The following is a 22647-nucleotide window of genomic DNA, read 5'->3' on the forward strand; positions in this document are numbered from 1 at the left end:
GCTGGCACGAGCAGAGCAGGTCTGAGATGGAGTAAGAGAACAATAAAAAGTGTCCCTAATTAAACAGGGGGAAAGCGTTTCTGAAAATCTGAATTCTCATTGTGGTAAATCTGATCCCTGATGGACCTTTCAGAGGAACAGCTTTCAAGCTGCAGTGATCCTGTGGCACTGGAGAAAAGTAGCATGCAGCATTTACTACCCTAATTTTTGGGGGTTTCTGGACTTAAAAAGACCATTTATCAAATTTGTTCCTCCATTTTTCAGTTTGTAAGATCTTGTTCCGAAGAATTAACAGAATTGAAGACAAAGCAACACACCTCAATAATGGCATAAGGCAGATACAGGAATATTTACCTGGCCAGTTCTTGCATTCAGTGTCTTTTCTTCATGGTGGTTTTGCCCAGAAGCATCGTTCTGCCTTGCCAGCGTGTGCAAGATGCAGTTGAGGTGCAGATCCACGGAATCCCAGGGAATGCTCGGGCACCTCTTGGGATGGTCCAGCTTGTCTCAGAGGTGGCTCAAGCCCTCAGTCACCCTCAGGGCCGGTCCCTGGACTCACGTGGCAAGCGGAGCTCTCTGTCCTTTGGGGAGGGGACTCCCACGGTCACATCCACATCATTTCTTTGCTCCTTGGTTCTCATCCAGAGGCCCTGAGCTGTGCCCCTGGCATCTGTGAGATGCAGACACGGTAACCCTGCTGCTCCGTACAGTCCGACAGGGCACTGCATCCACAGCACTCATCCCACCAGCTCTCACTCCGAGAGAGCCAGAGGTGCCAAATCTCTGGGGCTGCACCAAAGCCTCAAGCTCCTCTCGTTTGTTCCTCACGCTGAGCGCATGGGTGTGGAAACATTTCAGGTGTGGAACATGGTAGCCAGCAGCTCATGAAGTGTTTGAAATGGGCCGGGAGACCAGCTCCTTTTAAAAAGGCCTTTATTGAACAGGACAGCTCTGGGGTGGAGGCCCAAGGGGTCGCACACACCACCACTGCTCCCACTGGACGCCGCAGAAGAGGAGGATCCGTGCAGCTTTGTCACTAGGGCAGAGCTGGGCCTTCCTTCCTCACGGGAGTCCCTAGGAAGACTGCTTTACCGGCTCCTAGTCCAGGGGGTCAGTCCTTTCCCGTTCCTTCCAGGTCATGGCGACCACTTCTAAGCAGGTTCAGGTGGTGTAGGAAGATGGTCTTCCTTCTTACTTCACCAGGATATGTTCTTTTGGTCCTTTATTTTCCTGTTAGCTCGTTGTTGTTAGGGGTTTTTGTTTCCTGGCAGCGCTCAGTCCAACCTCGTTTGCGTGCAGCCTCAGGCACCATTTTGGGGAGCGGTGGAGGCACTACCCCAGGGGAAGGGGATACAACGTGAGGGAAAAGTAACCAGGGGTAAAGCAGGGAGAAAGAAACCAGGGGTAAAGACACTAAAAACTCCATCAATCAATCAATCAATCAATCAATCTATCAATCAAGCAAATATTAACAGTGATTAACTCTTAATTCAGCAACTCATAACTTTAGAATTTCATTTCCCACAACATCCCCCCTCTTTCTTTTTCGTTGGGCTTGAGCCCGCATCAATTGGCAATTTCCGATTCCTGAAAATAGAACTTCCTCAATTTTTTGTATTGGTCATAGACCTTCTTAGCTGATTCATGTTCCTCATGTTGACTTTCCATGACCATAATTTTAGTATGCTCAGTTGTTTTTGAAATTTGAGTACTTGCTTGGAATATGGATGAGATTATTCTCATTAGATAGGGGAGCAGACAGGGTAGAAATAGTAGGCTTGTTAGTGCGGCTGCAGCTACAAAAGCTACCTTCTTCCACCATTTTCCCTTAAATGACCAGAAGTCATCCCACCAGCTGGTGTCTAGCAAAGGAGTCCATTCTTGAGTCCCTACATAAGCAATTTTACGGATCTCTGTGGATATGTTTTTAATGACCTCACTCCTATCATCTATCTCCAAGCAGCACGCGGAAGAATTAAATTTACCACAAATTCCTCCCTCTTCTGCCAACAGATAGTCCACTGCCAATCAAATTTGGTAGATAACTGTTCTGGTTTGTGCCGATTGAGTTCTTACATGATCGAGAGCTGAGGCTGTTTGATTGGAGATTACTTCAAGCACTGCTTGGAGTCGGATAATCCGATTACATGTAAATTCGGGTACAGTATCCCCAGGATCTGTCCTGGGCCCGTGTTGCTGGCCCATAAGTTTTAATGATCTCTTCTGATGTCCAAATTCTCCCTTTCCATTTCTGAGTGCTTTCCATGTCAATTATATCCATTTTCCTTCGGTTTAATTTCTTCAGGTCATCATATACTGGAACTCCCAGGCTCGTCCCTGACTGTTTAGGTAGAAGGAAGAAAGCTGGCTTGATAATGCCTATTGTACAGCTCCCTGTCCAATCCTTTGGGAGTATAGTGTAAGCAACATCTCCACAAATCCAAAACAAGTGGTCAGGAGCTTCCCAAAAAGTATCTGCTTTCTGTGTAGGGTGTTCCCAAAATTGAGATACCTGCTTTATTTCCCAAAAGGGGTTTACTCCCTTGTCTGCACATTCATGGAGGTTATAACCCATCATGATAAATGCATCCCTTCTCTTTCTTTTCAATTTCCCAATATCTATTTGGTTCTCGTGGGATCCACCTAGTACCTATATCCTTTGTGATCAAATACCTTTTACAAGCCATCCTTCCAACTGGAGTAGTATACCTTTTTCCTGTTCTCAGTATACATTCTTCACCAATTACTTTTGATTTTAAATCCCATCTCTCTTTAGCTCTCTTCGTTAAGAGCTAGGATTTTGTTTCTGTTTGTTTCCATCTGAGGATTTCCAATGGTCTCAAACTAATTCCTTCCCATGGCCACAGTTCAGACATCTCTGTACTCCCACAAATCCAACAATTAGTTTTATTTAGTTCTTTACTGATCCTTTCCACCAAATCTATGAATAAGTTCTTCCCATCAGGTATCTCTAATTTGTCCTTTTTGGGTCTTTCTGTTAGTTGTTTTTCTTTAATCAAGTCCTTCATTCCTTCTTGCTCAAAACAGAACCATGCTTCTCCCATAGGGCATTCATCCAGTAGGCGTTGCCTAAACAAGGCAATATTCCTTGCAAGCCAATATACTTTCCCACCCTCTTGGCAGGTTGTTAACTGGGAGTGGTTGAAGCATTTGGGATTTATGTTAGTGTACACCCAGATTAGTGAGCCAAGGTTCTCCCCATCATAGAGAGGATGGTAACACTTGGAGCATGCATTCTCTCCTCTCTCTGTGGTGTTCCTCATCACCAGGACTATTATTAGTCCCCTCAAGAGTCCGGTGTGAACCATTTCTCGATCTCACCCGGTCTTGCCTCTTGAGTTAGCGAGTTCTTATTCCCTTGGAAATATGACCGGGTTTGCTTCCTCCCGTTTCCCTACAATTTGATGCTTCCTTGGGAAATGCTCTGTGGGAGAGGTTTGGTGAGGTCACACTTATGCAAGAAAGTTTGTAAATTCACACTTATACAAGTTCTGGGATTAATGAAGAAAACTTAACAAACTTTAAACTTGAATAACAGTAACTATAACAGTTATAACTCTTAAACACACTTATACAAGAAATTCTCTGAAGTTATACCGGTTCTGGGATTAATAAAGAAAACAAACTCTGAACTCGAATAATAGTAATTATAACCATTATAACCCTTAAGAAACCTCAGAATTTCAGTACTTATTAGGTTCTATCACCAGTCTTTATCAGTCTTTCTTCCTTTCCTTTTTAAAAGTTACTTTAAGGTTGTTTGAATTGGGTATAACAATCCACTTGGGTGAGTTTGTTGGTGCTCTTACAGGATCTGGTTCATTACTTGGAGGGGGTACCGGTCCTTTTACTCTGGAAATGTTCATCCAGCCTTTTTCTTGAGTCTGAACTGAAGTGTGTGATGTAAGTAGCACCTGAAAGGGACCTTCAAATTTAGAGGTTAGCGGGATGTTGTTCCACAACTTTATTAAAACCCAATCCCCAGGCTTAATCTGATGTGTATTGGAGTCTAAGGGGGAAGTCTGAGGCAGGTACCCTGTCTTTCTTAAATCTTCCAGTGTTTTCCTGATAGTTTTCAGGTTCCTCTGAGTTACATCTTCCCCTTCCAAATAGTTCCCTGTGCTGTAGGGGGTTATTAGAAATGGTAACCCAAACATCATTTCATAAGGGGAGGCTCCTATATCTGACCTGGGTCGGGTTTGAATTTGCAAGAGGGCAAGGGGCAGGCATTTAAGCCAGCTCATTTGAGTTTCAGTAATAAGCTTGGTAAGCACATTTTTAAGAGTTTTGTTCATTCTTTCTACTTTCCCTGAGCTTTGTTGGTGCCATGGGGTATGTAATCTCCACTCTATTCCTAAAGCTTTTTGATTACTTTGTGTAGAATTTGGGCAACAAAATGGGGGCCTCTGTCAGAATCAATGTTGTTAACCAACCCGCATCGGGGAATGATTTGCTCTAATAGAATTTTTACAACGACCTCTGCGGTTTCCTTTCTAGTGGGAAAGGCCTCTACCCAATGGGTAAGATGGTCTATTATTACTAGTATGTGCCTGTAGTTTTGGATGGGTGGCATTTTGGTGAAGTCAACTTTAATATTCTGAAACTGCCTTAATGCCAATTCCCTTCCCCCAAGTGTGGTTTTCCTCATTACATTTTGGTTCACTTTTTGGCAGATTGAGCACCCCCGGGTTATTGATTTGGCTAACTCATATACTCCAATGCACAGATTTTCTCTTAGAAAGTGATCACAAAGTCCCTGGACTCCCCAGTGAGTTAGCTCATGTATTTCTGCTAATACTCTCCTGGCTAAAGATTTGTTTAAAAACTTACGCCCATCAGGCGTCAACCACTCCCCTTGTTGCCCCTGACTCATGTGCAGCTCCTTCATCAGCTTTAGTTCTTTTTCATTGAATACTGGCTTTTCTTCTTCTTCATCTTTATCTGATGCTTCATTAATTTAAAAATTTTCACTGGTTCCCCTGGACTTAATGCTGCCTCTTTTGCTGTTTCATCTGCTAGTTGATTCCTCTTTGCTTCAAGTGTATTCCCTCTCTGATGTCCCTTAACATGCACTACTGCAATCTCCACTGGATTAGATAAGGACTCCAACACTAGCTTTATCAACTCCTTATGTACTAGATGTTTTCCTTTTGAGTTTAAATAACCACGTTCTTCCCAGATTTTTCCGAATGTATGCACTATTCCAAAAGCGTACCGTGAATCAGTGTATATTGTACCCTGACCTCCTTCTAACAGATCTAACCCCCTCTTCAAAGCATACATCTCACAACACTGTGCTGACCAACTAGAGGGCAACTTTCCCTTTTCTGCAATCTGTAGACTCCCTCTTTCTATGGCTTTTGTTACAGCATACCCTGATACTCTTTTTCCCCCTATCACCCTAGAGGATTCATCTGTAAATAATCTTTCCCCATAAGGTAAGGGGATGTCATCCAGATCTTCTCTAATTTTAGTCTGCAGGTTCACGAGCTCTATGCAGTCATGTTCTAGTTCTGGTAGAGGTTCTCCAGAGAGGAACTGGGCTGGATTTAGACTTTTCGAAATGGTCAACTCTAAGTTGTCACTGTCCATTAGGATAATTTTATATTTTAAAATTCTTGAATCAGTTAACCACTGTTGGGCCCTTTGACTTAGTAATGTCTTCAGGTCATGTGGTGTATGGACTCTTATTTTTCCATGTAGAGTCAATTTCTGGGTTTCCTCTATCAGAATAGAAGCAGCAGCAACTGCCTGGATGCAAGTGGGCCATCCCCTGACTACTGGATCCAATAGCTTAGAGACGTAGGCGACTGGCTTTTTACATCCCCCCATTCTTGGGTTACTACCCCGCACGCCACCCCCATTTCCGTAGTTACAAATAAGTCAAACCCTTTCCTCAGATCGGGTAGACTTAGGACAGGTGCTGAGGATAACTTTACTTTCAGCTCCTCTAATTTCCTTTCATCATTATCAGTCTATTCCAGTGGCTCGGAGTCCACCAGTTTGTCATAGAGGAATTTAACATTCTGTGTGTATTGGTCTATCCATAATTTGCAATAGCCAAATAATCCTAATAATTTCCTTACATCCCTTTTTGTTTTTGGTGCTTGTAATGATAATATACCAGAGATTCGGTCAGGACTTATCTTCTTATACCCCTTTCCAATCAGATGACCTAAATAAGTGATTTCTGGTTCCACAAATTGCAATTTGCTCTGAGAAACTTTCAATCCCTTTTTCCCTAGAAAATTTAGAAGCTTTATGCTGGTGACCCTGACTTCATTTTGTTCTAGCCCAGATATTAATAAGTCATCCACATATTGTAATATTTGCCCCTGGCCCTCAGAGGTAAATTGTTCAAGCAGGCTTTCTAGCATTTGTCCAAAAAGGTTTGGGGACTCTGTGAACCCTTTAGGCAGGCGTGTCTACCTTGGTTGTAACTTCCTCCTTTGGTCCGGGTATTCCCACTCAAAGGCAAACCAGTCTCTACTTCCCTCATCCAGGGAGCAAGCCCAGAATGCATCTTTCAAATCAATGACAGTGAACCATGCATTGGTATTCTGCTTAAAAGGGTGTAGGGATTCTGGACCACGGGGTGCCTTGCAATGGTCACTTTGTTTACCTCCCTTAAATCCTGCACTAGTCTATATTTGCCTTCAGTTTTCTTTACTGCTAATATGGGTGTGTTATGGGGGGACATACACGGTTCTAAAAATGCCTTCTTCCAATAGCTGTTCTATTACTGGGGTGAGCCCTCTTCTTCCTTCTGGGGATACTGGGTACTGCTTGACTCGAATTGGAGGAGTGTCTTTCTGCATTTCCACTTTTATCGGAGGAATATCTAGATACCCCCTTCCTCTTCCTTCTGCCCAGACTACCAGATTTATTTCCCCTATGTCCTCACTGGTCAATTTCATAATCCGGACTACCGTTCTTCCATTCTCCTGAATGATCCCCACTCCTAATTGGACTTGCAAATCTCTCCCCAGTAAATTTCCCCCTAGATTGGGCAGGTATATGAAGTCAGCTAAGCATTTTTGGGAGTTACCTTTTATTTCAACACCCTCCACTACAGGAGCTTGGAATGCTCGTCCTTCTGCCCCTATCACTTCACAAACTCTTTTACCAATGGTAGTTCCAACAGGAAGCTTATTTGTACTGGATTTATCTGCTCCTGTGTCCACTAAAAATTCAAATTCCTCGTTCTGAGGACCCACTTCAGAATTCACCAAGGGCTCCTCTCGATGTTCCATTGGGTCCCCCACCACGTAGAGCCCCTGACACCCCTAATCGCCACCTCTCAAGATCTTTTCTAGGGCATCCTGTTCCTTTGCAATGGCCTCGTCAGATGTCAGCTTGTTACAGTCCTTCTTTATGTGCCCTTCCTCCCCACAATAATAACATTTTCTTCTCTCTACCAGCATCCCCAGTTTCCTATCACCCTTAACCCACCCAGGAAGGCACAATTTTATTCTTCGATGTTCCCATGGAGGGTTTTGGTTGACTCCCACCTGTCTCAGATGGCTGTTTCTCTTGGTCTCCCAGGCTTTCCTTGGCTATAGCCACCATGATCCTGGCCTTAGATTTCATTCTCTCCTCCTCTCTCCTGAGATAGACCCTTAAGGCTTCCTTCAATAGTTCATTTATACCTTTCTCCTGCCAGTCTTCCATTTTTTCAATTTTCCTCCTAATATCTGGCCAGGATTTAGTAATGAACTGCACTTTAATAGTACTTGCCCCTCAGGGCTATCAGAGTCTATGTTTGAATACATTTGAAAATTCCTTTTTAACCCATTTAACCAAGCTGCCAGGGTCTCATCTTTCTCTTGCATTCCGCAATAAGCTACCTTGGTATTACTGCTCTGGGGAACACTTTCTTTGATTCCTCTAATCATTAAAGTTCTGTAATCCTCCATATTTCATCTCCCTTCCTCTCGGTTTGGGTTCCACCCGGGGTCTATCACGGGCATTTTCTGATCCCCTGGAAGCCCTAACCTGTTTTCCCTCTCCCATATACGCATCCCTGCTGCTCTGATCATCCTTACTTCTTCTGGACTGAACAAGATCTTAAAGATAGAATCCAGTTCACCCCACGTATGAATATTGGGCCCAAGGAACTGGTCTACTTGGTTAGATATTCCTACGGGGTCCTTCACCAGATTGCCCAGTTCCTTCTTAAACCCCCGGACTTCAGAGGCCGTTAATGGGGCATTAACAAATCCAACCCCTCCAGCAACTCCGCCCACAGGGACTTCCCTTAATGGGAAAAGTTTCTCTACTCTTTGCGTTCTAGACCTGGTGTTACAATATGGCCCTTCCATCGTGTTCCATTCTTGGGAGGGAGTGGGAGGTGTAAAGGCTTGCTGACCTGTGGGCAGGGGATTGGTATTCATTTCCCAATTAAGAGGAAGTAAGGGGATAACAGTGGGTGAGGGAGAATGAACTGAACTCACAGTGGGAGGCACTGGAGATGGAATTGAAGGATTGGGTGGAAGGACTGAGGGGGAGACTGAAGGTGTAACTGTGTTAGAAGACCAGGGCAGGGGAACAGTGGGAGTGGGTAAGGGATTTGATTTTGGGACAGAGGTGTTAGAAGTTGGTGAGCAGATTAAGGAGGTTGAGGATTCTGGAGGGGGAGAAACCGAAGTCTCAACAGAAGAGGCTGAGGGAGAAACTGAAGTTACTACAGGAGGAACTAGAAGATCTGGGAAAGGGGCTTGAGGGACTGTGGGGTAGACCGGAGGAGGGGGAGGTAGGTAATCAAGGGGGTCCCATCTTTTGATTTCCTCTCCTTTCTCTCTTTTCTCTTTTTGTTGCTGCACCTTATATGTTTCTGCTGTTTCCTGGTCTGTGGTGCTCTTTCCCCAGCAGGCAGCATACGTTAGCTGATCCACATCTGGGCTCCCCTGGGACTTTAAATATTGTTTTAACTGAGAACACATCCAGGTGTCCTGTGTCCCATACCATGGCCATTCCCCCTGGAGTTCCAATCTAGGCCAGACTTCTATACAATAATGGATCATTTTAATTTTGTCCAGGCCTCTTGTGGCCTCCCGGGTGTCCCACTGATCTAGCATTTTTCCTAGGGGACTATTAGGGGGAATGTTCTTTATTCTATCTTCATCCTTCTTTTGGGAGCCTGTTCTTTTGCTAACACAATTTCCCATTTCCTTCTTTCTGGGCATCCAAACAGAAAATTACAAACAGCTAACACAATAACTTGGACCTCTTACAAAAATCTTAAGGTGCCCTACCCAAATGGAAAATTACTGACGGGCAACACAAGATCAACTCTTAAAACTTACTCGGCCCTTCTCTTTAAAGCAAAGAAGTTATATACAACCGATCAACCAAAAAGCTGAGGCTTACACACTCTCTCAAAAAAACTTATTTTCATTCAACCAGTTTAACACTTGCTTACTTCCACTCTCTCACCAGGAATAGGATATTGGGGAACGGATGGGACTACACACACTCTCTCTGGCCAGATTCCTCTCACACGACGCACACTAGACCTGATCTCCCTATCAGGTCATGGAGGTCAGCCTCTGTAGGGCTTACTTTGCCTACGCTGCACCTCTCACCGTACCCCTGCGCCTTGCCCCCTCTGGGACTACCTTGATCAACACAGCCAGGGTCCCTAGTACTAGGGTAACCTCAAGACCTTCCCTGTCTAGCCTCCTCCCAGGCTAGAACGTCCTGGCCCTAGTACCGTTAGCGTGTGACTCACACTAGACCTAGGTGTCTACACGTCCCAGAACCCCCCTAGGCCTTCACTTAGGTTTGTCACTCCTAACCCCCTTTGCCTCCTAGGTTGGCCACTCCTCCCCAGCAGAATGGCCCAGGCCAGAAGGGATGTGTGTGTATGCTGCCTGCCTCGCCCACATTGGACTCCCCACCCCCGTGCCCTAGGCAGTGGGTTTACAGCCTCTCCCTTAGACTGCGACAGCACAGCACCTCTCGGTACGTCGTGATCTAGCTCTGGGAAGTGGGTGCTCTCACTGACCACCCCTGGTACTGGCGGTGTCTGGAGATACCCTGTAAAGGCGTGTGACTCTCACAATATCTAGGCCCCCACATGCCCTGCGGTCACCTAGACCGTTTAGTCCCTGGGGTACCTACCCCTTTGTGTGCCACTCACACTTCTTGGTTCCCTCCGCACGCTCGGAGGGGGGGCCCTGCTATCCCCAGGAGATGCCTCACCTGCTTCTCTGGGCCCAGTTGGGCCACTTTCGCTTCCGGCCATTCCCGGCCGGCCGCCTCGCGGGAGTCTGGAACCACAGTACTGGCCAGTCCTCATTGGCCCTGGGGGGTCCGAGCTGCCAGCCCCAGTCTCACTCACACCACACTCACTCGCCTCCTCCTCCCGTCACCGGTGGCTTACCCAATCTGGCACTCTGCTGCATCGTCGATCCCAGGCTGTCCTTCTGGATCCAGTATAGCCAGCTGTGCCCTGGAGGCCCGATAGGCTGGGCGGCTGTCCCATCCCTGGTCCTCTTCGGGGTGTGGCTATTCCGGACGAGCCCCCAAGCTCTTATGAATTGGCCAGGAGACCAGCTCCTTTTAAAAAGGCCTTTATTGGACTGGACAGCTCTGGGGTGGAGGCCCAAGGGGTCGCACACACCACCACTGCTCCCACTGGACGCCGCAGAAGAGGAGGATCCGTGCAGCTTTGTCACTAGGGCAGAGCTGGGCCTTCCTTCCTCACGGGAGTCCCTAGGAAGACTGCTTTACCGGCTCCTAGTCCAGGGGGTCCGTCCTTTCCCGTTCCTTCCAGGTCATGGCGACCACTTCTAAGCAGGTTCAGGTGGTGTAGGAAGATGGTCTTCCTTCTTACTTCACCAGGATATGTTCTTTTGGTCCTTTATTTTCCTGTTGGCTCGTTGTTGTTAGGGGTTTTTGTTTCCTGGCAGTGCTCAGTCCAACCTCGTTTGCGTGCAGCCTCAGGCACCATTCTGGGGAGTGGTGGAGGCACTACCCCAGGGGAAGGGGATACAGTGTAAGGGAAAAGTAACCACTTTTGATTTGATTTGCTTTGGTGAAGCAGGGAGAAAAAAATCAGGGGTAAAGGCACTAAAAACTCCAACAATCAATCAAATATTAACAGTGATTAACTCTCAGTTCAACAACTAATAACTTTAGAATCGCATTTCCCACATGAAGCAGATGGAGGGATCCCATTTGTGCTGCTTTGTTCCATTTTTGGCACACCATGCCATTTCTTAGAATTGGCAAGCCAAGTTTGACCCTTCTCCCATCCAAAGCAGATTAAAGCTGTGTCAATGAGCCCCGCTATTGACTCCTGTGCTGGAACTCTTTTTCCTCAGTGAAAGGTGCCTCCCATCATTGCCAGTGGCTCAGACAGGGGTTGAGTAGATCTTTCTGTGGTGAACAAAGCCCACATTTTCCCATTGATACCAACCTCGGAGCCGAGAATTGGCTGGCTGAATCTGCCTATTCCTATCAAAACAATTTGGCTTTCTGGGAAGAGCTGAGGAAATCAGTACCTGGGCTCCTGATCCCCCTGCAGTCGTCGCAGGGCCCTGAAGTGTCTTTTTATTTCCCAGTGACTTTTTGGTGGCTCGTTTGCGAGTGGCTCGTTGTGGACTGGAATTGTCCCGGCGGGTAAATGTGGCACTTGGGACATGGCTCAGTGGTGCCATTGGTAGTTTTGGATTAATGTTTGGAGCGATCTGACACTGACAGGGACTCGGGGCAAGCGCCCACTTGGGGACACGCACGGGCACCCACGGACACTCAGGGACACTCAGGGGCACTCAGGGACACGCAGACGCCAGTAGGAATTGCTGGCCTTTATTGGCATCGCCAGCCCCGCGCCACGGCCGCGCTCTGCGCGCTCCTCGGGCCGTGCGAGGCCGAGCCCCGCGCTCGGCCCAGCGCCGGCGGCGGCGTCTGCGGCTGCTGCGGCGGCGGCGGCGGTACCGGGAGCGGCGGGAGGCCCGGCTCCTCCTGCGCACGCCCCGGCGGCGGGAGCGGCGGCGCCGGCTCCGGCTGCGGCTGCGGCTGCGGCTCCTGCGGGAGGGCGGGCGGAAGCGAGCCATCCCGCCGCAGGCGGGCGCGGCGCCGGAGTGCCCGCTTTTATAGCGCAGCGGGGCAGCGAGGGACCGCATCGGCCGTGAGGTCACAATGGCCCCGGGGGAGCCCCCGGTTACAGCGGAGCTCCGCGGAGCCCGTGTCGCCAGGCGTGTCCAGGTAAAGGCCTTGTGACGCCTGAGCGTGGAATGGAAAACATCACCGATGACATCGCGGCCGGCAGGGTGGAGCCCCTTGTGATGGCCGAGCTCCGCAGAGCCGCATCAGCGCTGAGCTCTCAGGGGCCACACGGACACCCCCAGGCACACCGCCCGCCTCTCCCACGGCCGGGCGATGCCCGGCGGGGAGCAGGATTTTGGAATGTGAAAAGCGGCCTTGTCGTGGCCGGGGTGGATGCCCGGCCTTGTCACTGTGCCGGTGAAAAAAAAAACTGCTGCCAAAAGAAGTAGCAAAGGGAATTCCTTCCTGGCTTTGGAGCCGCACTTCTGCTTGACACCACCAAGGGGACTCATTTAATCGGGTAAGCAAGGCACAACAGTCACACGGCGCCAAAACCTGGTGCAAGGAGCCCTCGTGCCCTCGATCGAGCGGGGCTGCAGAGAGGACAAAGTCTGACTTTAAACCTTAAAAGAGAAGAATCCTGTGCAGAGACTGGCCTGAAATGCTTGGAGGTGATGGCCTCTGGCAGCGAGGCAGAGCAGAAGCCCCATGAATAGAGACCGGGGACTGTCACCTGAGGAGATGTTCCTGGGCAGAGCCTGTGGGGGATGCACTGAGCACCCTGGGCTCACAGCAGCCAGCTCTCAGGATACCAGAGTGCCCTTCTCATGGAAAAAAAATTACTGAAGAGCTAATAACTCTGAATGATGACAGCAATCTGAGACAAGAAGGGATTTGCGACATTAAGGCCTGCCGACTGTGGCGATGGATCCTGGGTTCTTCAGAGAAAAGGATTGTTGTACCCCGCTCCTGAGAGTCAGCAACTCCAGCTCCTTCCTGCAGGGTCGAGCCAGTCTCCATCGCTGGTACTTTTGAGGAGCAGCAAGACACTGTTTTTCAGGAACATGGAGACTTGGGAAGCAGAGATAGTTCGGGCACTGTGGGCAAATGCCAGCAGAAATGGATGTGCTTGGAGCAAAGGTTTCCCTTCTGCTTTTCCCTGTGGCAGGGGCATCCAAAGGGGTGGGAGACTCCCATGCCCCAGGCAGCCCATGGCGACTGCTCCCACCACAGTCCTGCTCGTGGGACAGCTCAGCAGCGTGTCAGGAGCAGGGACACACAGTCGTGGCCACCTGACACAAGTAACCAAAGGAGAGTAACACGGAAATGTAGAAGTTAAAAATAAGAAAGAGTATTTTATTTTTGCACCTGACAATGTGCACCTGCAGGAGAGGAACATCCTATTGTGACATCACAGGGTGGTTGAGGGTGACATCACAAGTGTCAGATTGTGACATCACCTCCATTGCTGATTTCACTCAGGCACCAGCAGAGCCTGGGACAATCTGGGGCAAACCTTGACTTCCGCCAACCAAGACTGCAAGGTCTGGAGGGTGAAGTCAGGCCTTTCCAGTACTGGGTGGTGTGTTGGAGCTGATGTCAGAGAATTCAGCAGCTCCCAGTGCCCATCCCAGAGCCATGACTCCTGTTTCCCCACCCTGCCCGCTTGGGGCAAGCTGGCATAGCAGGTGCAGACTGAGGGTGACACCCTTGTGTCCCTGCGGTGGCTGTGGGGCAGGTGACAGGGCTCAGGGAGACAGGAGGGTGTCCTTCTCCAGGCACCTGGGCATTTCCTGCCTTTTATTCCTCTCCTTGGCACAGCCAGTGACTATGGTCTCTCCCTCCTGCAGCGTGTGACACCAGCAAGGGGAGCAGCTCCTGGTTTTCAGCTGTCCCCAACGTGCTGCAGAGCACACGGATGGCCACAGGGACAGACAGCAACTGCCCCATCTGCCAGGAGACTTGGGATGACGCGGCTTCAGTTCTGCCCTGTTGCCACCAGTTCTGCCTGGGCTGCATCCTGCGGTGGGCCACAACAAATCCCTCCTGCCCGCTCTGCAGGACAGCAATAGAGACTGTCAGGTTTTCCGAGAGGCGCGAACAGGACTATGTCCAGTTTGTCATCACCTACCCTGGGGAGGCAGCAGAGACCAGCAGCCAGCCAAGGAGAGCTGCCCATCAGCTGGACGAGAACAGCCCCCAGGGCCCTGCACCTTCTCCACAGGGGATGCCGTCCCCAGTTGAGCCTTCAGAGCTGGAGTCTGTGGGTGGCCTCCCGCCCGAGTTGTGGGCAGGACTTTTCCGTCAAGGACAGCTCCTCCTGGAGCCCGTGCGGCCCTGGCTGCGCCAGGAGCTGCAGGGAATATTCCAGGACCAGTGGTGGCTGGTAGATGGTGCAGAGAGCTCCATCCTGTGTGAGCTCTGCCTCCATGGTCCGAATGCGGCGATCCTGGTTCTGAGGCTGCAGAACCGCCTGGAGGAACACACAGCACCCCTGGTTCGTGACCTCATCAATGTCATTGTGGACCAGTGCAGCACAGAGGCCAAGAGGCAGCTGCGCTCCCACGATGCCAGAGAGGACAACAGCGCCAGCCCCAGCAGCTCCAGCTCCCGGGTGAGGACTCCTTCCAGTGGATCCTCAAGCTCCACTGTGCAGGAGGAAGCTGGAACACCATGGACAGGTCTCCAGGGGAGTCACAGCTGTCCCCAGACTGTGCCCAATGCCACAGAGCGGAAGCGGCCCCGAACGAGGCGGTGTGGTGCAGGTGCCTGGGGCAGCAACCACAACTCCTCTGCTCCTGGCCAGGGCAGGGACCACTCCCGCTTTTAAACTCTGATGTGGTGCCTGATTATTTTCTTCTATTACATTGCAACTCTGAAACTTCAGAGGAAGGAGTTCACGACGAGGAGGGTATTGCAGATGTGTGTGGGAATACTTCCCTTGTCTAACTGACTGAAAAGGAATTGCTGTAACTTAACTGAAAGTCTGCTTGGTAAAATACATTTAAAACTATACATTTAATAAAGGTCTATGTAAAGCAAAACATGAATATGGCTAAAGAGTCTTTGTAATGCTCTCCTATGTACTTTGTGTTGATGGGAGAAATTCCTGTGGTCTTTTTTCAGTCTCACAATTACAAAGAATGCTATGAAGTAAATGACCAATGAGTACTTTCAGCTCATGCAAAAAATACATTAAGCAAAATATAAACAGGTACATTTGAGCAGCATTTCCAAAGCTGATGGTTTACTTTAATGCTTACAACTATAGAAGGGGAAATGAGAGAATCTGTGTGCTGAACAAAAAACCACAACTCTGCAAATGCAATCTGTTCCTCCCTCAAATGAATATTCTCATCTTCAAAACACCGCTGCGGATTGAAGCCAAAATTTCAAGTTATATTATTTCAATGAGATGTGTTAAAGCATTAAAAAAAGAATTATTGGTCTGGCTTACTGATTATCTGAATAAATGATCAACAGAAAATTTGTCACATCACAAATACCCCAAAATGCTACTCCCTTGAGTGAGTCAGATTTTCCAGAGAATTCAGCAAGCAGGCTTGAGTTTAGTATGTTTTCTGTCTCTAAAAGAAGCCAGGAGCTCACACCTTTACTGTGAACACACCTTTGCTTTGAACTTTGCTTACTTTGAGGCAAACAAGTTGACAGGGGACACTTGGCTACTGCTAAGGTCACAGATCTGGGATTCTGAGCAAGATGCCCTTGGCTGTGAGACTTATGACAGGAAAAATGCCAGAAAAGAAACAGAAATAAGCTGAATTCTGACACTGCTTCACCCTCCATCGAAACATGAAGCTACTCCCTACCCTTCTCATTAATACCAACACAGAAATACTGACAGCTGTGGTTTGCAAACTGTAATTGTTAATAGGATTGAATTTGCTTCCCTGCTCTCTCTCTCTCAGCACAGATGCACATTCCTATCCCATCCAGGTAGCAGGGCATGGCCTTTGCTTTCCCTGGGGCCTCAGCAAGGCAGAGGGACTTGCAGGAGCAGGTGAAGCACCTTCTGTGCTGGGACAGTGTAAAGTTCTGCCAAGCCAAATCAGTGAGAGGCCTGCAGGGTTTCCCAGCAGCTCTGCACCTCTGTCGGTGTTAGAGAGGCACAGAGAGCTCAGTGGGGACCCAAGGGCCTGCCCAGCCAAAGCTCTGCAAATGCATCTGCTGAAAGCAGCCCATGCCTGGCACATCCACAGCTGGGTGACTCAGAGCCAGCCATGGCCAGCATTGCCCTGGAGCTGTTCCCTTTTGACCTCTGCCACAGGGAATTGCTCTGGATTTTAGGATTCACACAGTGGGTTGGGCCACCAAAAATCTGTGGTTTCATGGCCCAGCTGCACTGGAACTGAGAGATCTGCTGGGCTTGCTTGGATATTTTCCCCCAGCTGCCTTCACTCACTGCCAAAATCCTCAGCATCAGAATGTTTACATCTGCAAAGTGCTTTGAGTAACTGTCTTGGGGTGACTTTACTTTTAAGACAGCTTTGGGAGCTAGGGAAGTTTGAAGTTGCTGGAGGCTGATGGGAGTCTTTTCTCCTGACCAACTATTGGTCATTTCTGAGAACTGGCGGTGGTTTTAACCACTGAGAAGTGAGATCAACTTGTGAACACCACCTTAAGATATAAGGCCAGGGCTCTCTGGTTCTCTTTGGTTTCCGGCTTCTGAGGAGGTAACAGGCTCTGTCTCGGCCTCCTCCTCCCCCTCCAGGCCGGACAAGGTCGCAGAGGGCGGTGGGGGGGAGAAACGGAGCCGGCCGGCCTGGCTTGGTTTGTAGTTTCTGTTGCTAAACTGAAACCTGACACCATGAACATCTGCAGCTTTCCAAGATTTTAATTCTTTCACTGCCTGGATGAGACTTACAGATGACTCCTTTTTCCCAGAAAGAGGGGAAGAGAGAGAGAGAGAGAGAGGGATAATCAACATGAAGAAGACATCATAAAACCATCAAAGACAGTGAAGAAAATAATTAAGTTTTAGATGGGGAAGAGAGAATAAGGAGATGCGTTAATAAGCTAAAATATTTTTCTGTTAAAGCTATGGAGATGGACAATAGTGTTCTGAAAAAAAAACTCCTTTAATTCATGACAGAGTATATTGGGCAGAATAAAGTATTTCAAAGTATAGATTTTAAGCAAAAAGTGGAGTAATTGTGATACAGTGAGGTGCTGGAACAGAGGGGGAGAAGTAATGGTGGAAGATTTGGGACCATTGAGAGGCAAAGAGAAAACTTCTTTTTCCAGGGAGGCTCACAGAGACAAATAAAGAGGACTTCTGCCTTTAAATAACTCATCCTTAAAAATGACCTCCCTAGACTCATTTGACCCATAATGCACCTCAGAGTGATGTGAAATAAGAAGAGAAAACTGATGGCAGATTTCCAGGCAGCTGACATCAGAGAAATAGAAAGATATAACTGAAATAGTTTTCTTGTGAGAAACTCCATAAATTAGCAGAAAAAGACTTCTGTTTCTCTACAAAGACTGATTAAAAGACTCTAGCAGGAATTGGGACTGTTGTAAACACCAAAGTTTTTTTGTCTATGTTGTCATGTGAACAAGGGAATGGTTGGGTAGTGGGGGATAAAGGGGTTTTCTGGAGGGTTTATTCTGGTTTTCTTATTCTTGTAGTTTTGTTAATAAACTTTCTTTATTCCTTTTAAGTTTTAAGCCTGTTTTGCTCTTATTCTAATCCATATTTCACAGCAAGAAATAAGTTTTCTAGTGATTTTTTAATTGCTGCTTTAAAACCACAACATTTATTTGGTGCGTTGGCTGGGAAACTAAATTGGCAAATTTGAACCACTAGATCAACACCCATCTCAATTAATACTTTAATTTACTGGAAACTGCTACAATTACACTGATAATATATTGAATTATCAATTCCAGTGTCAAAAATTCTTCAGATTACAACAGGACTGACAAAAAACAAATATAAGCCAGGACTGCACACGTGGACAAGGCTGTGGCCTCATTAAAAAAATCTCTAAATTCTTGGAGTGTAGAAAACTTTCTCTGGAAGAACTGGGGAAGCCTCCTTACCTGGGAGCAATCCAGAAGCAGCTTCACTTGTCCTGGAGGGGTCTGGAGAAAGCCAGAAAAAGGGACCCTCAGTCAGCATCAGCTGTGTGCACGTTTCCCTTGGCAGCAATTGTACTTCTCTCAGGGATTATAAAATCCCAAATCTTCCTGAGCAGGCTAAGAAAGAAAATACCCCAACAAGTTCTGGGGTTTTCCAAGAATGAAGAACTTGTTTATTTAGCTTTCACATCCCCATTCACTCCTCCTGAGAACCAGGCTAGCTTGCAATCCTTTGGCAGGAAAGCACTGCCAGAAGCCTCACTGCCAGGTCCTTTCCCCTTGGCACACAAGAGACAGAAGTTCCAGCTGTCCCTGCACACAGCTGACCTCACATCTACATGGACCCCAAGATTTTCAAACCCCCAAATCCCCCATGTCACCCTGGTCTCACCGCACAGGTGGCTCGAGGGTGGCAGCTGCAGGTCCCTGCTCAGGGCTGAGTCCAGGTGCTGCTGGGATTGGCTGGAAGCGGAGCTGAACACCTCCAGGCCACCCGGCAGGTTCTCCTTCTGGTCTCTCTTCAGTCTCTTGGTGTCTGCAGGGACCTCGGGGCAGCAGTCGGGGCTCTTCACGAGGAGCTGCGGCCCCGCAGCGCGGCCACCATCGGCACCCACCAGGGCCGGCCCTGGCTGGGAGCTCGGGCACTTCCGCCTACGCAGGGCAGCCCTCCTGGCGAGGTACAGCAGGTGGAGCTCTGAGAAACACCGGGAACACGGAGTCAGCAGCGGCCATCGGGCACCTTTTCCCAGGACAGCAACTGTACTCCTACCAGGGACTGTGAGAAATGGCCAGAAATGCAGAGTGTGACCTGGGAATTGGAAGCTGCTCTGCAGAGAACAGCAATGCTTCCAGAGGTTTCCAAACTGCAAAGGTCTGAAGTATCCCCATAAAGCTGCAGCACTTGCAGTGCAAGTGACACCCATGAGAGCTGTGAACACAGCCCCAGCTCACACAAAGAAGCCCGGCCCTGCTCTTTCCCTGTGCTGACAGAGCCCTCAGTCCTCACTGGAACGGCTGAGGCTGAAAAGTGCCATGAGCTGAGTCATGAACCAGCTCCATTACCTGGGACTGGGGAACTCCCTCTGCAGTGAGCCACAGCTCCTCCAGCTCTGCCTGCAGCCCTGGCAGGAACAGCTGGGAGGAAAAGAGCTCCGTTCAAGGCCTGCAGGCTGCACCAGCTTTCATCTGGAATGCAAACCCAAAGGGCTCCCTCTCTCCTCTGAGGCCTTGCTAGGCTGGGGACATTTAGGCTTTCCCTTTGGTTACTGGCTTTGACAATTGTTTGCCCTCAGATGTTGTGCTGCTTGTTTTTCTCCTGTGTCTCAGGACAGGTATGAGCAGAGTGCTCCCAAATTTAGGTTATGATTTGAGGCAAAAAAGTTTGGATTTTGGTGCTGGCTTCATCATTTTGGTGGGGTTTTGCTGTTGCTGCAACAGTCACCACGCTCAGCACCGCCTCAGCAGCGCTGTCACCCTGCAGCAAATTGATTTGTGGACCTCAGCTGGGAATGGGGTGTTGTGAATTCATGTTGTAAATATTGGCTTTTCACAATTATTCTGATAAATATATATTATATGCTTTCACTATATTCTTTTCTCTCTTAGTAAGTTATAGGCTTAGATAGGAATTCTGAATAATAAAGATATGTTTCATCCGGACAAGGCAAGACAATGGGAGGATCAAGCTGTGGAAAACAGGCTGTTATCAGCAGCAGGAAAGGGAGAGCAAACTGTTATCAAAAAAACCGGTACCAGGACGTGGGCAGGGGGGAAAGATAAGCTCAGCTGCCCTCAGAAGAAGGATGAGGGGCCCAGACCCTTATCAACAACTGACCATCTGTAGAGAAAAGGAAACCAGACTTCAAAAGAATGCTGACCAGCAAGAATAATGATGACCAGCAAAAAAATTATGATGACCAGCAGAAACTGAGACTGTGCAAAAGCATGATCTAAGAAGGCGGAACCAGGGAGGGGACATGCTTGAATATGCATTAACCCCTCACAGCAAGGATGGGATAAAAGGGGTATCCATAGGATACCAGGTGTGCTCTTGGCAGCGCGCCAAGGCACCCGACCGTTTTAACTCTTTGCTTTATTTTATGTCTCTTATTGTCTTTATTAAACTTTTTAAAATTTACAGGAGTGAACTTCGTTTTTCACAGGGGACACTGGGGCTGGTGACACAACTCCCACAGGTCAGGCTCAGGGATGGCTCTGCTGCCACAGCAGAGGTCTCGGTGTCGGTGCCTCCTCAGGAGCGCGCGGGGCAGGGCTCGGGGAGGTGCTGCCACTGCAGCATTTGAACTAAAGGCTCAGGAGGTGCCCACACTGCAGACAGGACTGAACTCCTGATCTCCCTTTGTGTCTGTCCAGCTCAGAGCAGCCCTTTTAGACCTCTCACAAGGAATGGGGGCTCCCCTCTTACCAGGCTCCTCGGGCTCCAGGGAACTGTTCCCACCGCTTGTGTTGCCAGGCAAGGCTGTCTCAGCTGCAGCCCTGTTGACAGGCTGCTGCCCTGAACACTCAGGGACAACGCTGACATCCTCCTTGGATGAAAAACAAAAACAAGTCAAACAAAGATCACTTGGTATTTTCTAGGAATCACTTCAGGCACACAGTAACTGTTCTCCACTCCCAAGGGATGTGGAACACGAGGGGAGCACTGCCCTGGTGGTTCACATGACAAGTGCTTTAAACTCCAAATTGAAGTTGCCGCAGAGAAGCTCAAGCTGTCAAAAAATGATCTCCCAGGCAAAACATGAACTCAGAAAACCAGAATACACCAAAGGAGCGTTCGTGCCCTCCCACTCTGACCCTGGCCTATGCCATGAGCTGTAAGAAATCAGCCAGCAGAAATCCAGGGGCTCTCCTTGTCCCCAGCACGGGTGAGCAAGGACAGATCTCGCTCCAGGCACTGCCCAGGACCATGTGCTACAAACCCACACGCAAAGCACACATTTCTGGCTGGGAACCTCAACCCACCCAGCTGCTCAGACATGAAATTCCAATTTGCTGCTTTTTGGAGCCCTCTGCTGCTGCTCCAGAGGAAAATTGGGTATTTCCAGGAGCGTGTGACAAAATCTGTAGGGTAAAAAGCATCAAAATCTGTCCATCAAAATCTGAATGAAAGAAGCCTTCTCTAGCTTGCAAGAAAGCTCTCAGTCCAGACCCAGCATTGTCATCGAGCAGACTTACCTCCAAGAAAGAGGCCATTTCAAGATGGGGCAATGGAAGCTTCTCCTCCAAGAATCTGCCACAACTTCAACATCTGCTGAGCTCGGGCTGGTGGCTCCGGGCAGGGAGGGCTCCCTCGATGCGGCGGCTGCAAAGAGCCCCCGGTGCCCTGAGTGCCCTCCCGAGCGGCCATGGGCCTCAGTGCCACCACTGCCCTCAGGTCCCCAGCATTGTCCTTCGTGTTCCCAGAGCCGTCACTGCCCTCAGACCGGCAGCGCCGCCATCGCCGCCATCGCCTCTCAGTACTGCCCTCAGCGCCGCCATTATCCTCACCTTTCAATGCTGCTCTCGGTGCCACCATCGCCCTCAGCTCCCACTACTGCCCTCAGTGCCACCATCACCGCCAGCCCCTCAGTGCCACCATCACCCTCAGGTCCCCAGCATTGTCCTTCGTGTCCCGAGAGCCGTCGCTGCCCTCGGACCAGCAGCGCCGCCATCGCCCTCAGCTCCCAATACTGCCCTCAGTGCCCAATGCTGCCCTCAGTGCCGCCATCGCCCTCAGCTCTCAGTGCTGCCCTCGGTGCCACCATCGCCCGCAACTCTCAATGCTGCCTTCAGCGCCCCTAGTGCCACCATCACCCTCAGCCCCTTATTGCTGCCATCGCTCGCACCCCACACCCCTCGGTCCCACCACTGCCCTCAGCGTCCCCAGCCCCGCCATTGCCCCCAGCGCCCCCCCCCCCCCAGCCTCCGCCACCTCCGCCATCGCTCAGTCCCCTCAGTCCCGCCGTGTTCCTCAGCTCCCCGCCAGTCCCCTCAGGGCAGGCGCTTCCTCCCAGCCGCCACAGCCCCCGCAGGTGCTCCTCAGCCTCACCGGCTCTTCACGGGCTCCCGCTGCCTTGGGCCCCGACGTCCCGCTCAGCCTCGGTGCCAGCGGCAGCTCCGGCCGGGCCCCGGGGCTGCAGCTCCTGCTCGGCCCGGCCCGGGAGCGGCCGCAGCGGCACCTGCGGGGGGACCCGGCTGGGGCGGTCTTTGGGCTGTAGCTGGGGGGAGAAGGGAGGAAATGAGGAGCGGGAAGGGCCGGGTGCCACGGCGATCTCCTGCTGTTCACTCTGTGCTCAGCCTGGCTCCAGGCTGTTCTGGCAGGGTGAAAGCAGCCAGTGCCAGAGAAAAGTGCATAAAGTCGCACCTGAGAAGGTTTAAGTCGGCTATTTCGAATGGTTTCTTCAGCAAGAAGTGTTGTCAAACATCGGAACAGGATGCCCAGGGTGGTTTCACCGTTCCTGGAGGGAC

The 22647-nt window shown here is 49.5% G+C and overlaps 1 protein-coding gene across 1 annotated transcript; it reads right to left on the minus strand.

Annotated features, from left to right (window-relative positions):
- Nucleotides 1-12273: 12273 nt before the first annotated feature.
- Nucleotides 12274-22292, minus strand: LOC148184397 (uncharacterized). The gene is made up of 7 exons (XM_088054183.1): nt 22229-22292; nt 21376-21502; nt 20606-20726; nt 18572-18874; nt 18142-18183; nt 14207-14548; nt 12274-12698 (listed from the first exon to the last, which is right to left on the minus strand). Exons 2-7 carry the CDS (start codon nt 21391-21393, stop codon nt 12274-12276), a joined length of 1251 nt encoding a protein of 416 aa, XP_087910309.1. The 5' UTR covers nt 21394-21502; nt 22229-22292.
- Between the last annotated feature and the right edge of the window lie 355 nt (nt 22293-22647).

This window comes from Pseudopodoces humilis, chromosome 4, assembly GCF_049639895.1.
Source record: "Pseudopodoces humilis isolate 2021_Gansu_Grassland_sample_001 chromosome 4, ASM4963989v1, whole genome shotgun sequence".
In the NCBI taxonomy this organism is placed as follows: Eukaryota; Metazoa; Chordata; class Aves; order Passeriformes; family Paridae; genus Pseudopodoces; species Pseudopodoces humilis.

Bases quoted from the DNA above. Each gene is read 5' to 3' on its own strand.
- LOC148184397 (XM_088054183.1), bottom strand. The intron at 14,549-18,141 runs GTAAGGAGGCTT...GTGTTCCTCCAG, and splicing joins TGCTTCTGGATTGCTCCCAG to GCGGTTCTGCAGCCTCAGAA. The intron at 12,699-14,206 runs GTAGGTGATGAC...TTCTCTTTTAAG, and splicing joins GTCTCTGCTGCCTCCCCAGG to GTTTAAAGTCAGACTTTGTC.